This window comes from Callorhinus ursinus, unplaced genomic scaffold (assembly GCF_003265705.2).
Source record: "Callorhinus ursinus isolate GAN/ISIS: 27379988/994484 unplaced genomic scaffold, GSC_fseal_2.0 scaffold3, whole genome shotgun sequence".
In the NCBI taxonomy this organism is placed as follows: domain Eukaryota; kingdom Metazoa; phylum Chordata; class Mammalia; order Carnivora; family Otariidae; genus Callorhinus; species Callorhinus ursinus.
Window position 1 is genome coordinate 84,305,094 of NW_027397065.1, and position 12,944 is coordinate 84,318,037.

Here is a 12,944-nt window from a genome sequence, read left to right on the forward strand (position 1 = left end):
ATTTCATGCTCAGAACTTCTACTGGGATGCAAGCGGCATTGGAAGTAAGCAGGTCCCTTCTGACTCTGGATGATGCCGGAATATATCTCGGGGCTCAGGATGAGCTCACCGGTTCTTTCGAGCTTCTTTCAAGCGTCTCCGCCATCCTCCACACATAACCCCACCCCCACCCCCATTGCTAAAGACTTGGAACCGGCTTTATTAACTATTCCTTTATTCTGCAAATATCCATGGCATCTCTACTATGAATCAGGCCTTGCTCTAGTGTCTGGAGACACCTTAATGAACAAAGTTTTGGCGTTTACATTTTACTTTCACTCCTACTGTTAAATTCAAAATAATTGCTCAGTGGTGTTAAAGGAAAACTAGAGCTGGATGGTAAAATGGTGAATACAGATTTTATTCAGGGGGAAAAAAAACTAATATAGTAAAGGAAAAGAGACCTCGGTAATGAACTAGGCTCAGTCCGTACTTCAACAAGGAAAAGTGGGATTTCTGGCCAAGGTGCAGTCAGTGGCAGAAAATTGCTAAGAGGAAACATTAGGGGTAGGGGGCTCTGACTAAACCCACCTCACAGGATTCTTGCTGAAGGCAAGCCCCCTGCTGAGAAGGCACCTGATGGGCATTGGGGCACCAGGAACCAGGTGGGACCTGCAGGGTGATCCACCATGGAGTGTGGGGGCTTCTGGCTAAACTGACTAAGCAGGATTCTTGCTAAAACCAGACAATGCGGAGATGAACTACAGAAGCTCCCCGAACCAGGGGCTCATTGAGAAGAGAGTTCAGAGGAGCCTGACTAGAGTTTGGTCCAGGAGAAAATCTTTGTCAGTGGACTGATAATAAAATATACACAAATAGGTAAAATACATACATCACATATACATGCACACACACATACACACACTTTATCTCCTCTCATCCCACTGCCCTTAATAAAGGATTTTGATTTTACTCAATCTCCCTCGGATCTTTCCATGAACCTGACATCCACGTAACATTTGGAACGCTATGTGTGTGCGGATGGAGATGCCCCGGCTGTTATCTGCCCAGTTGCCATTCCAAAACGGGCAGAGAGGCAGCACTGAAACTTTTAATGGATGGCGTCTGTTGAGTCTCTCTCCCCGTTCCCTCCATCTTACCCACTTCCTCCTTCCCACTCAGTTCCCACCCATTATTTCAAAACCTTCCTTCCCAGCTTCTCTCTCTCTCTCTCTCTCTCTCTCTCTCTCTCTCTCTGCGCACAATCCCAACCCCTTTTCACACCAGCCTGCTCTCAAAAACCTTTCTGCTCCTCCGGGAAAGCCTGGAAGATCCCAGACCTCCTGCCCAGAAGTGGTTGACAATGTAGTGTTTTCATTCGAATGCAAATTTGTCTCTGGACAAGATTCAAGGAAAGTGCTTTTCCCTCCAACGGTCTCTCCAGCTCCACCCCAGCCCTTGTTGTCTTTTGTGTTCTTGTAAATAAATGAGAAGCAACTGGCTTTCAATTTGAAGACACAGCTGCAGGGGGCTCTTAAAAGCCAGCTAGAGAGAGAGAGAGATGCTGAAAGATTTGTTGCCCAGCGTTAAAATCTAGAAAAGGGAGGCTTTTTTAGTCTTGCGTTTGCAATTGCTCTGATTCCTCTAGAAATGCTTTATTGGTTTTTTTTTTTAATACTGAAAGACCAAGGGTATTTATTTTGACTTAATATTTTTTCCCTCCTTTTAACTTTTCTGGTACAAAACGAAGACTCACCACGACAATAGCAACAGAATAAACTCTGAGAAGTATGTTTATTCTTGATGTTCTCCAGATAAGTATGCAACTTAGCTGATTTTGGAGGTAGAAACTGTATCCAGTGAAATGACCTTGGGGGCCGGGGATTTAGTGCCTTGATTTCTCATCAGAAGGAAGGGATCCTGATGGCCCTGTTGGGTGGCCTGTTAAAATCTTGATGTGCCTAAATGCGATGCCTCTGCTAGTGCCGAAACATCTTAGATATGTAAGCAGAACACTGTCCCACTCCCGGACGCGATTCCCACCCCACTGTCGGCCGGCCAGGTGTCCCTCCTGGCTGAAAAGACCCTGCCGGAGAAGATCGAGGGGCGTCTGCGTCCCGATCCCACGCGCAGTGCTCCGCCGGAGCGCGCCCGAATTTCCCTCCCTCGCCGGGGGGCCGGGCCGCACGGGGAAGGCGTGGGGGGGGATGCCCTTTGCTTCCCGCTGGCTAAGCGCGCGTGTTCTCTCCTCTCCCGCGCACAGGGCACCACGAGCCGCGCGGCGCACCTGGCAGGGCCCGAGCCCGCGCCGCCGCCGCCGCCGCCGCCGCGGGAGCCGTTCGCGCCCAGCCTGGGCAGCGCCTTCCACCTGCCGGACGCGCCGCCCGCCGCCGCCGCCGCCGCCGCCGCGCTCTACTACTCCAGCTCCACGCTGCCCGCGCCGCCGCGCGGGGGCTCCCCGCTGGCCGCACCGCAGGGCGGCTCGCCCACCAAGCTGCAGCGCGGCGGCTCAGCCCCCGAGGGCGCCGCCTACGCCGCGCCGCGCGGCTCCTCGCCCAAGCAGTCGCCCAGCCGCCTGGCCAAGTCCTACAGCACCAGCTCGCCCATCAACATCGTCGTGTCCTCGGCTGGCCTGTCCCCGATCCGCGTGACCTCGCCCCCCACCGTGCAGTCCACCATCTCCTCCTCGCCCATCCACCAGCTGAGCTCCACCATCGGCACGTACGCCACCCTGTCGCCCACCAAGCGCCTGGTCCACGCGTCCGAGCAGTACAGCAAGCACTCGCAGGAGCTGTATGCCACGGCCACCCTCCAGAGGCCGGGCAGCCTGGCAGGTAACCGGCTCGCTGTCCACTTTCCGCGGCTCCGCCCCGGGTGGGGGACAACCTGGGCGCTTTGTAGGGGAGCGTGCAGGACGGAGCAGAGTGCGGGCCTTGAGCGGGAGCTCAGGCTGGGCGTGTCTGTGGGCCAGTGTGCGGCATCTGCAGGATGTAGAGAAAGCCGGGCTGTCCCTAGGCTACGTTAGTGTCTAAACTGAAATATGCTAGTTACTTCTTTGGGAAGTAATGCAGTCTCTCAAACTAACGTCTCTCAATCTCTCTCACTCTCTCAGTCTCTCAATTTCTCTCTTCCTCCTTCTCTCTCTCTCCAATCCGAAGACTAAGACATCCATAAAATGAAGTCAAATTTAATAAAGAACCATGCAGACCTGTTGATGATATCCAGAAAAAGAGCAAAGCAAATAAAAATTGCAGAAGCTCGATGATCACCTATAGTTACCTCCATTTCGTTGTAGAAAAATGGGAGGTTTTCCCAAAGCAGCCTTTCAATTTACATAGATTTCCAGAGTAGTGAGAAAGTAACCAATGATTGATTGCCTTGAATTGTTACTACTTTGTTATGGCTCTAACTTACTCAGTTTTTTTTTAATATTATGTCTAAATTTAGTTACTGGGAAAAGTAAAAGACTCCCCCATACCCATTGCATTTACATAGTTTCCCACAGTGGGGGAAGAATAACCAGTAATGAAGTCCCTTGAATTTATTACCTGCTTATTATAGGCACCGAGGGGTTGGGCTTGGACTGGGTTTGTGATAAGAAACCTGCTTTTTCTCTGCCAATTCAGAGGAGGTGACATTTCTGTGGTCGTTTATGCCCATCAAAGACCAGGCTGAGCTGGTGCTTCTCTGCTGGTAGCACCATCTGCTCAGCTTAAACAAGACGCTGTGATTGAAGACTAATGTTTTGTCTCCTAAAGCACCTGACAATGAACCCAGATTTATTGTTGATTTTTTTTTCCTCTTATGAAAGTATTTGGTAATTGTGTCACTCTAGTAACAGATGCTGTGCTCATATGTTTCCTTTCTTGACATAAATAGATGACTGTGAAGATAAATAGGATTAAAAAAAGCGGGGGGGGGGGGACTTGTTGCATACAAGAGGCAGGTGCCCAAGGTATGCTTTAATGCAACAAGTAACTGCCAGTGTGGACGGGCCTGGTATAGCAGGATGCAGGCTGGAATTCCAGTGCCCCCAAATTATGCTGGCTGTGTTTACTGAAATGAAAATACTCTCTCTCACGCTCCTTAAGAGAATTTTGGAGGTAGATGATCATTAATGCCCACCCAGAGGCTGTACCAAAGTAAGAACTCAAGATCAGCAGTCTGGACAGCAGAGGTGGCTAGGAGACATGCATGGAAACTTTTGTGTACAGAAGTTTGGAAACTTCGTTTTATACATTTGTAAAATAAGTTACTAGATCAGTCAAGGAGCGGGGAACCAACTGCAGAGCCTGGAGGTGACTTAAACCGCCCTCCTTGCTCTTCTCAGTGGCCACAGGGGGAGGAGCCTGAGCCCCAGAGAGCCCCGTGGCTTGCCAACAGCCATTGCATTTCCTGTGCAAACCTGGGGAACGAAACCAAGAGCTCAGCTCCCAACTCTTTCTCCTGCTGATTATATGGCCTAAACGTGTGCTTGCTCCACGCAGTCATCTTAGTGAAAATAGGGAGTATGGGTCTGTTGGAGAGTGTGGGGGGTGTGAATGGGGCAGAAGGAAAGCCTTGCTGTTCTTTATGTCACTGAATTTAGGAGGAGGTTTTAAAAGTAAATATGAGGTGAAGAATCGCTTACTCTCTGTAAAACCTTGAACGACTGTTTCTGAGGGTTTGATGTGTGTGTGTGTGTGTGTGTGTGTGTGTGTGTGTGTGTGTTTGGGGATAAGGAGGTGTTGGCCAGGAAGAGGCGCACCTCCCATGAGTGAGATCCACACAGTCCATGCGTCCTGTCTTGCCTCTGCATTTCCAGCCGTCCCTCAGATTCTCTGCCCATATTTCATCATGCTTCCTGGTAGGAAAAAAAAAAATCAATGTGCCATTGACGATTCTTAATTTTAGAGCTAACCGTGAACACTTTAATGTTTGCATTATTTGTTCAAAATGCATGCTTTTAAATATTCATTTAAAGATTTTTCTCATGCAAATTGCTGCTGGTGGTTTTTGAGTTTAAAATTACTCTATAGCTCTGCATAAATACTTGAGTGGCAGAAGATCAGATTCCCCATTTAGAAATTAGAAAACTATGGCCCAGGAACGGTATGGGGACAGACTCTAACATTTGAAAGAGATCCAGAGTAGTGGAGCTTGGGGACCCCACACCTAATCTGTGTGTTTGATACCAGCCCAGGCATCATAGAGTTTGAAGCCCCTGGCTTGCTAATTGAAAGCACAGTTGAAGTCAAGACTGAAAAATAGCTTTTGGATGCTCAGGGTTGTGATTTTGGAGACTTGTCAGTGATAACTACGAAGTACAAATATGGGATAGGGAGTGACTTTCACTATTGAATGAGTTAATTCATTCAATAATTATTAAACACTTCTTATGTTCCAGCACTGATTTAGACCCTGGGGATACAGCAGTGATCAATATCAACCCAAATCCCTGGCCTTGTTTCAAATGGAGAGGACAGAAAATCAGCATGATAAATAGTTTTGGTAGGGTGGCCAGGGAAAGCTCTAATTAGAAGGTGACTTCTGAGTCGGTCATGGAGGAAGGGAGGGAGCTGACCATATTAATATGTGGGGAACCGCATGCTGAACAGAAGGAGTAGCAAGTTCCAAGGCTGGTAAAGGGGTTATGTCTGATATGTTTGCAGACCAGCAAGGAGTCCAGTGGGGGTGGATCAGCGAGGAGGAGGGCAAAGAAATGACAAGAGGTCAGCAAAGTGAACAGCCAGGTCGGGGCGAAAGGGAAAGCCTTGCACGTCTTGATGGGGACTTGAGGTGGCTAGCCGTGCCAAACCCATGGGAGCCCTTGGGGATTTGGACCAAGGAGTGACACAAGCTGATTTCATTTATAATAGGGGCTGTCAGGCTGCTTTGTAGAGAGTACATCGTAGGGGATCAAGAGCAGAAGCCAGAATACCAGTAGGGGGGTTACTGTAGTAATCTAAGCAAGAGAGCATTATGGCTTGGGTCAGGATGGTAGCAGTGGAATTTATAAAAAATAGTGTGATTCTGGACGCATATATATGGTAGAGCTGACCAGATTGTCTCACAGACCCAACACCCAGAAGAAGAGAGTCCCTATGGGCTGAGGTGGGGCCAGCTGCAGAGGAGTCTAGTTGGATTGGTGGCAGTGCTAGTTAATATTAAGATCTTGGTTTTGAACATGCACTGTCTGTCCACCAGACCCAAAATACACGTGAACTTAGACAGTTGGATTCACAGGTCAGAGTTCAGGGGAGAAGCCCAGGCTAGAGATCAAAATGAGGGAGTCACAAGCAGGTGGGCAGTATTTAAGACCATGAAGCTAGAAGAGATCACCTAGGGAGTAAGTGTAGAGAGAAGAGGTCCAAGGATCGAGTGCTGATTCCCCCCCCCCGCAACACCCAACAGATCTAAAGGTCTGAGAGTTGAGAAGAAGGCCACAAAAGAGATAACCAGAAGTGTAGGTCAGTGTCGCTTCTGAGAAGCCAAGAGAAGAGCGTACCTCAAGGTAGAAGATACTATGTCGAGTGCAATTAAGAAGTCAAGGCAAAGGAAGACTGTTCGATGACATTGTTGAACAGTTTCGGTGAAGGATGGTGGGGAAATCCTACTGAAGGCAGGGCTGGTCCACGAAACAAGGGGAGGAGGAAAACTGGAGACTAAAACTGTGCAGAATGTTTCCAAGCAGTTTTTATGGCTTACCTACAATTATCTCCAGAGATTCAAAGTTCTGTCTGAGGATTTCAAGCCATCAATTGTAGGGGGCACTTGGTAAAGAACATTCTTTGACATTTTCCACTAGATCTTCCCAGTGGCCAAACTTTTATAAAGTGTGGCCAGGAATCTGGGAGTTCCAGCTCTCTGGGAAAACACCAAATTCGGATTAAACCTAGAAAAGTGTGATTGCTCTAGTGTTAGGTCATCAGGATCTGAAGACCTCTTAGAATGTTTTCTTTCTACCTCCTCCGCCTCCTTCTTGGTATCCCTTTTCATCATATAACAGTGCCTGAGTGGAAACCCAGTTCTGCCTTGTCCAAGGTGTGTATTACACACCTTCTTGAAATCGTTCTTTCATCTGGGGGATCACAGTAGTATCTCTTTGTCTGATTTAGACCTAAATAAGAGAACGTGTATGAAGTACTAGCACATTTCCCGGCTCGGTGAAAGTTAATTCATTTTATTTAATAATACCACCATACTGACTTGGCTGTGTATGGAAGAAGTCATTCGTTTTTGCTTCAGACACAAAGGCGATCTTTTGAGTCTGAAAACGTATCAGTGTCTGTGTTGGACAGACAGAGATGAGTGAGAGACCATCTTTGCCCTCAAGAGACCCAGTTTCGGAACAGATACATGAATGGACAATCTTAACCCCCGTGCTGGGATCCAGTAGATGTGGGTTCTGTGGGAACATCCTACAGAGACATCTTACTGTCGTGTCAGATGTGGGCTGTGGATGCTTCCTTGATGTGGTAGCCCCAGAGCTAAGTAATTTCCAAATTAATATAGATGAAAAGTAAGATACTTATTAGACTGAATTGGAAGCTTTTTGTTATTCTGGGTTTGCATAGCCTTCGAAATACTAATTTCTTTTTTTTTTTAAGATTTTATTTATTTATTCATGAGAGACAGAGGAGGAGAGAGAGAGAGGGAGAGGGAGAAGCAGAGGGAGAAGCAGGCTCCCAAGGAGCAGGGAGCCCGCGAAATACTAATTTCTTAGTGATGCCTAAGATATGTGAGGTTTCCTCTTTGGTGTGATGGTCACTGACCTTCTTATGTGATGAAGGTGAAATCACTTGTCAATGCAAACTGTATTAGAAGTTGATGAAATAAAGCTTTGAGTTTGAGAAATAAAGATATATGTTCCATGTAGACGGAACTAGTGAGGAATGGTATCTGGAACCAAGTCCAAGAGTAAAGAAGGTGGGGAGTGAGGGGTAGGGAGCGTGATGGGTAGAGAGTGCCAGCGGGTCAGGGTTTCCTGAGCCAGAAATGGATGGTAGAGGTGGTGGGGGGAGGGGAAGAGTAGAGAGTAGAAGAGATGAGTAGTAAGGGGCATGTAAGTTCGTCGTCCTTCCCTTAGACAGCTGACATAAACCTATTTGCACGTTAAAAACTCCATTCCGGGGACTGAGTGGAGGATAGATTTACAAGAAGGAGCAGGCAGGGAAACACTTGGGAAAGCACTAGAATAGCCCATCCCTGCTCCCAGGGCTAGTTGTCAAAACTCCCCCTGCCCCCCACCTCCCCACACACACTTGTTTTGGAATGTGACAATCATAACTTATACCTGGTAGAGGAAGAAAGCTAAATAAACGGCATAACTAGTTCTTAGGTTTTCTCTTGACAAATAGGTTGCTTATTTTTTTCTTTTTGATAGTTTAAAAGTTAAATTTATTCATTTTGTGCATGATGAATAAAATTAAGTTTTAAAGAACCCCGTACTGCAGTGTAAAGCATTTGCTATATGCCAGGCATTGTGCCAGACACTTTGCCAACTGTATCTCATGTAGTTTCCAACAACTTAACGAGGTAGGTGTGATTTTTGCCGCATCCTACAGATTTGGAAACTGAGGCTTCTCGGTGAGAAGTTACTTGCCCAGAGTTACTTGGCTAAGTGAAGGGGATGTGATTTGAACCAAGATCACTTTGAATCCAGCTTCTCTATCCTCTTAAACATACATGGTATTGGGACAGAGGCAGTATGTTTTCTGTTAATGAAGAAAAACACCAAGAATATAGAAATACAGTCCCAGTTTTTAATTTATTGAAGTAACTAGTGATTTTGAAGAAGCAAAAATATGTCAAAAATGTGTCAGTAATCCTATTGAATATGACTTTACCAGTACCTATTTTTTATTCACTTTTGTAAAGGGAACAGCATGATCCTTCCATTTTCTGCTTTAGAGCAAAATTAATCCTATTAAGAGGAGAAATCTGAGTTGTAAATAGGTATTAAAGTTAAGTCAAACATCAGAAGCTTATTTTGAGGCAAAAATGAAATGAATTAAAGGCAGATTCTTAACCAATAGTTACAGCCAAAATTGGCTTCATATGGACAAGAATTTTGTCAAGGCATGTTCCTCTTTAACCGCTGCCAAGTGGACTTAAACTCAGTATTTAGAGTGTATCACATACTAGAAATCCCCAATTCCGCATATTTGGTGATTTCAACTCCATTCTTTGACTTTTTAATGATTCCAGGTGCACCTGTTATAAGAAAGAAAGAAGCCCCACCTAATGCCATATAAAAGCTTTGCAGCCTCCACTGTCGGGTTCTCAAAGGAAACATGAACTCTACTCAAATAATGAGCGAGTTTGTTTAACACACAACACTGGGGATGTGGGCTGAATGCAACACGACATCTGTCCATTGGCTGCTGCTGTTCCTTTCAATCACCTTTCCCGAAGGTGATCTTCCCCTGCCAGTGGACACTCAATCAGTTTTTGTGAACCTTCTGCTCACCCTTAAGTAAAGCAAAAATTTCTAGTTCAGATTCACTAATTCGAATGTGATCAGCCTGTGATACCAATCAACACTTTAATCTTCTTTCAAAGGCAGTGAAGGCTGATTTTTCAACCAACATTTCCGGGTAGCGTTTTGGAGCTAGGCCTCCCTGGGGTCTCCTCCCCAGCCTCTGAAGTTCCATGGCATTCCCTGCTGGCCACGCCTCTCAGGTCCAGCCTCTTCCTCAGAAGCTCTTGCTCTCAGCACTCAGTCCCGGTCCAGGCTATGTTCTAGATCAGCATATAATAGAGTCTCTCTCCTGCGTGCTGCATTCTGGCATCCTGCACCCAATGTCCCTCCCCTACTTCCACCAACAAAGTGATTGTTCTGTCAGCCATTTGGCCTCTAGAATTCTGGACCCTCATTTTACAAGCAGGGGACTCAAGTCCAAGTGGTCCCATGGAAGCCCACCATCTCCAGGCTTTCCCTCCAAGAGCACAGAGACTAAAATGTCCTCAGCAAACTTCCTTTGTCCTTGGTGACCCCTGCCTCCATCTTCCCAGAGCCCAAGATGCACAGAAATGGTGATCAGACATCCTTTGTCTATGTCCATGCCAAACTCACATCCGGGAGACTGTCATTGTAACATCCCATTACAGTAAGTCAGTGGCTGGGTCTGGAACTAAATGTTTGGAATGCTAGGTGGCCCAGAAGGCCTACCTGATGTCTTTTGTGTTGATCCACAGAAACTAATACCTCCCCTTCCCTTCCTACCGCATGGCAGCCTTGCTAGTTAAAATGGGGCAAACAGGTCCTTTTTGTACCTTTGTAGGAAAGGGAAAACTTTGCGTAGAATTCTATCAAAGCCTTTCCAGTATCACTGACACTTATATTTCAATCATGCTTTAATTTAACTAGGAAAATATAAATTAAAAATATGAGAATGTGTCTTAGACAATGGTTCAAGATGGCATACTCTGTCCATGCATTTGCCTCCCCTCTCTCCAGATCCTCAGAAAAATAAGGTACAGAATTACAACGGGTGAGCCATCAAAGAGACAAGAACACAGAGGCCAGCAGGTGGGTCTCGTCAAAAACAAGCCATGAATTTTCTAGAAAGCAAAATAGATAGGAGTGATGAGCAATTAAAACATAGAATTTTCTCCCAAGAATCTGTTCTGTCAGCACGGCGGAGGTGGACTGGCAGTCTTCGGTGAATTCTTGGACAGGCTCAGTTATCAGGGTTGAGCTGGGGTCTGGGGAGAGAAATGGAGCTAAAGACGGAGGGATTCTTTGGAAGTCAGTGCTTGGCACAACTTCAGGTCAGCTTCTTCCTCCCACTCACATACCCTCTTGGCTACCAAGATGGCGACCCTGTGGCCTGTGCTTACTCCAAGGTGAAGAGCAGGAGTGGTCTCCTGAAGAAACTGGACAAGCTGAGAAAGTTAGACTCTGGTTTGGCTGCCGGTGGCCTGGACAAAATTTGTATCACACAGGCATGTGGGTGGTATGCTGGAACAGGGCTAGGCTGCCCTTCAGCCTCTCATCCTCAAGGAAGAATGCCAGCGCATATGCCCTACCCTCACCGTCATAAATTCTAACTGAGGGTTATTTAGTGGGAAATACTTCCATTTATGTTGTAGTGGGAGAAACGAATGCCAGGTTTTTCTTTCTCAAATATGATAAATTAGTAGGGATTACTGAGGAATTGGGGAGAATTAGTGGCATGAAAAAAAATAGAAAAATGAACTGTCTCTCAGAAGAAACACATAATGTACAGAATAAAAGAGATTAAAGGAAACAAGGAAAAACTTTAGAATCAGTACTGAGAAGGATTTAAGAAGATCTTGTGTTTATTAAATAAGAACTGCATGATACATGAGAGGATCAAAGAACAGGAGAATCTTTATAGGCTGTAGAACTATCACTACCCAAATAAAAAACCTGATAGAACGAGTGGGAAGTAGTCAAGGAACTCGAGTACTCACATGGCAGCCGTGTAAGGAAGGGGAGAGAAACTCAGAGTAATGCAGTAATAGTGCGTACAAGATACATCCAAGAGATGTAGCACATTTTCGGAGTCCAAGAAAGAGAATGGAGGGAAGCAAGCTACCGAAGAAGTAATACTACAATTCCTCAGGGCTGGAGGACTTGCACCTTCATAGGAAATGCCCCATGCTCAGAATAGGACATGTCCCCATTCCTCACCGTGAAATTTCAAAGCACCAACATAAAGACCCTCAGGCCACTGGAGATAAATAAAACAGATGCCTCCTGATTTGCAGTAGCAATAGTGGGGGCAGGGGAGGGGGACGAACAATCAGCTGATGTGCTTAAAGTTCTGGGGGAAAGTTTTTTTTTTTTTTTTAAGATTTTATTTATTTGACAGAAAGAGACACAGCCAGAGAGGGAACACAAGCAGGGGGAGTGGGAGAGGGAGACGCAGGCTTCCCGTGGAGCAAGGAGCCCGATGCGGGGCTCGATCCCAGGACCCTGAGGTCATGACCTGAGCCGAAGGCAGACGCTTAACAACTGAGCCACCCAGGTGCCCCGGGAAAGTTATTTTTAACCTAAATCTATACCTAGCCAAATTATCCATATAAAGGCAGAATCAAATATCTTCAGTCTTGCTAGTTCTGACAAAATGGATTTCCTACACCCCCTTTCCTAGGTTACAGCACTCAGTGGATGTGTCCCAGGTGAGTAAGGGCATAAAACAGGAGGAAAACATGGTACCCAGGAAACAGTGTATACTGACCAGCAGGATGGTGCAGAGAAGTCTCGGGGGGAAAAAAGATAGCTGGACAGTAAGCCAGCAAACAAAGAAAGGTGGGACCCACCACATAAATGGTGACAGACGTGAATGTTGGCCTAAGTCCCCAGGAGTCTGGGTAATTTTAATATCTAAGGGCTGAAGAAGTAAAAGAATGAGTTAAGAATAATGAGCTTAATTGTAGCTGAGGAAAAAAGAATTGTTCTTACATTGCTTTGGGTTCCACAAATACAGAAGGCAATGTTCAAGAGAATGGTTGAGGTCAGACAGGTGTGGGTGCATCTGTTATTGGTTGGTTCCATCAGTTACTTGCTCAGTTACCTTAGACAGTTGAGTTCTACTCAGCAAGTCTTCACTGAGCACCTGTTCTGTGCTGGGTGTTCTTCTAGGTGGTGGACACATACCTGTAAACAATAGAGGCCAAAGCCCCTGTCCTCTTGGAGGTATGGTCTAATACGGGTAGGATATTCTATAGTAAGAAGAGCCGTGGGGAGAAAGAGTAGGGATGTCAGAGGGTGGGGCAGCCAGGAAACTCTCCTATCTCCATAGATAGGGTGTTTACTAAGCAAACACTTGAAGCAAGGAGGTAGGAAGCCATGTGCCTATCTGGGGAAGAATGACCCAGGCAGAGGGACCAGCCAGCGGAAAGACCCTGAGGTGAAATCATGCTTGGCCTGTTTGGGGAACAAAATGGGCCTTCTCTGAGATTGTGTATCCTGTAGTGGGGATAACAATACTGTGACAATTATACAAGACATT

At 46.3% G+C, this 12,944-nt stretch overlaps 1 protein-coding gene across 5 annotated transcripts in view; it reads left to right on the forward strand.

Annotated features, from left to right (window-relative positions):
- CTNND2 (catenin delta 2) overlaps positions 1-12,944 on the forward strand; it is a 907,509-nt gene that overhangs the window by 522,291 nt on the left and 372,274 nt on the right. For all 5 annotated transcript variants that reach the window (XM_073891088.1, XM_025867463.2, XM_073891086.1 and 2 more), the window contains one exon: positions 2,243-2,813. In XM_073891088.1, coding sequence (XP_073747189.1) covers positions 2,243-2,813 — 571 coding nt within the window. The remainder of the gene's footprint in view (positions 1-2,242; positions 2,814-12,944) is intronic.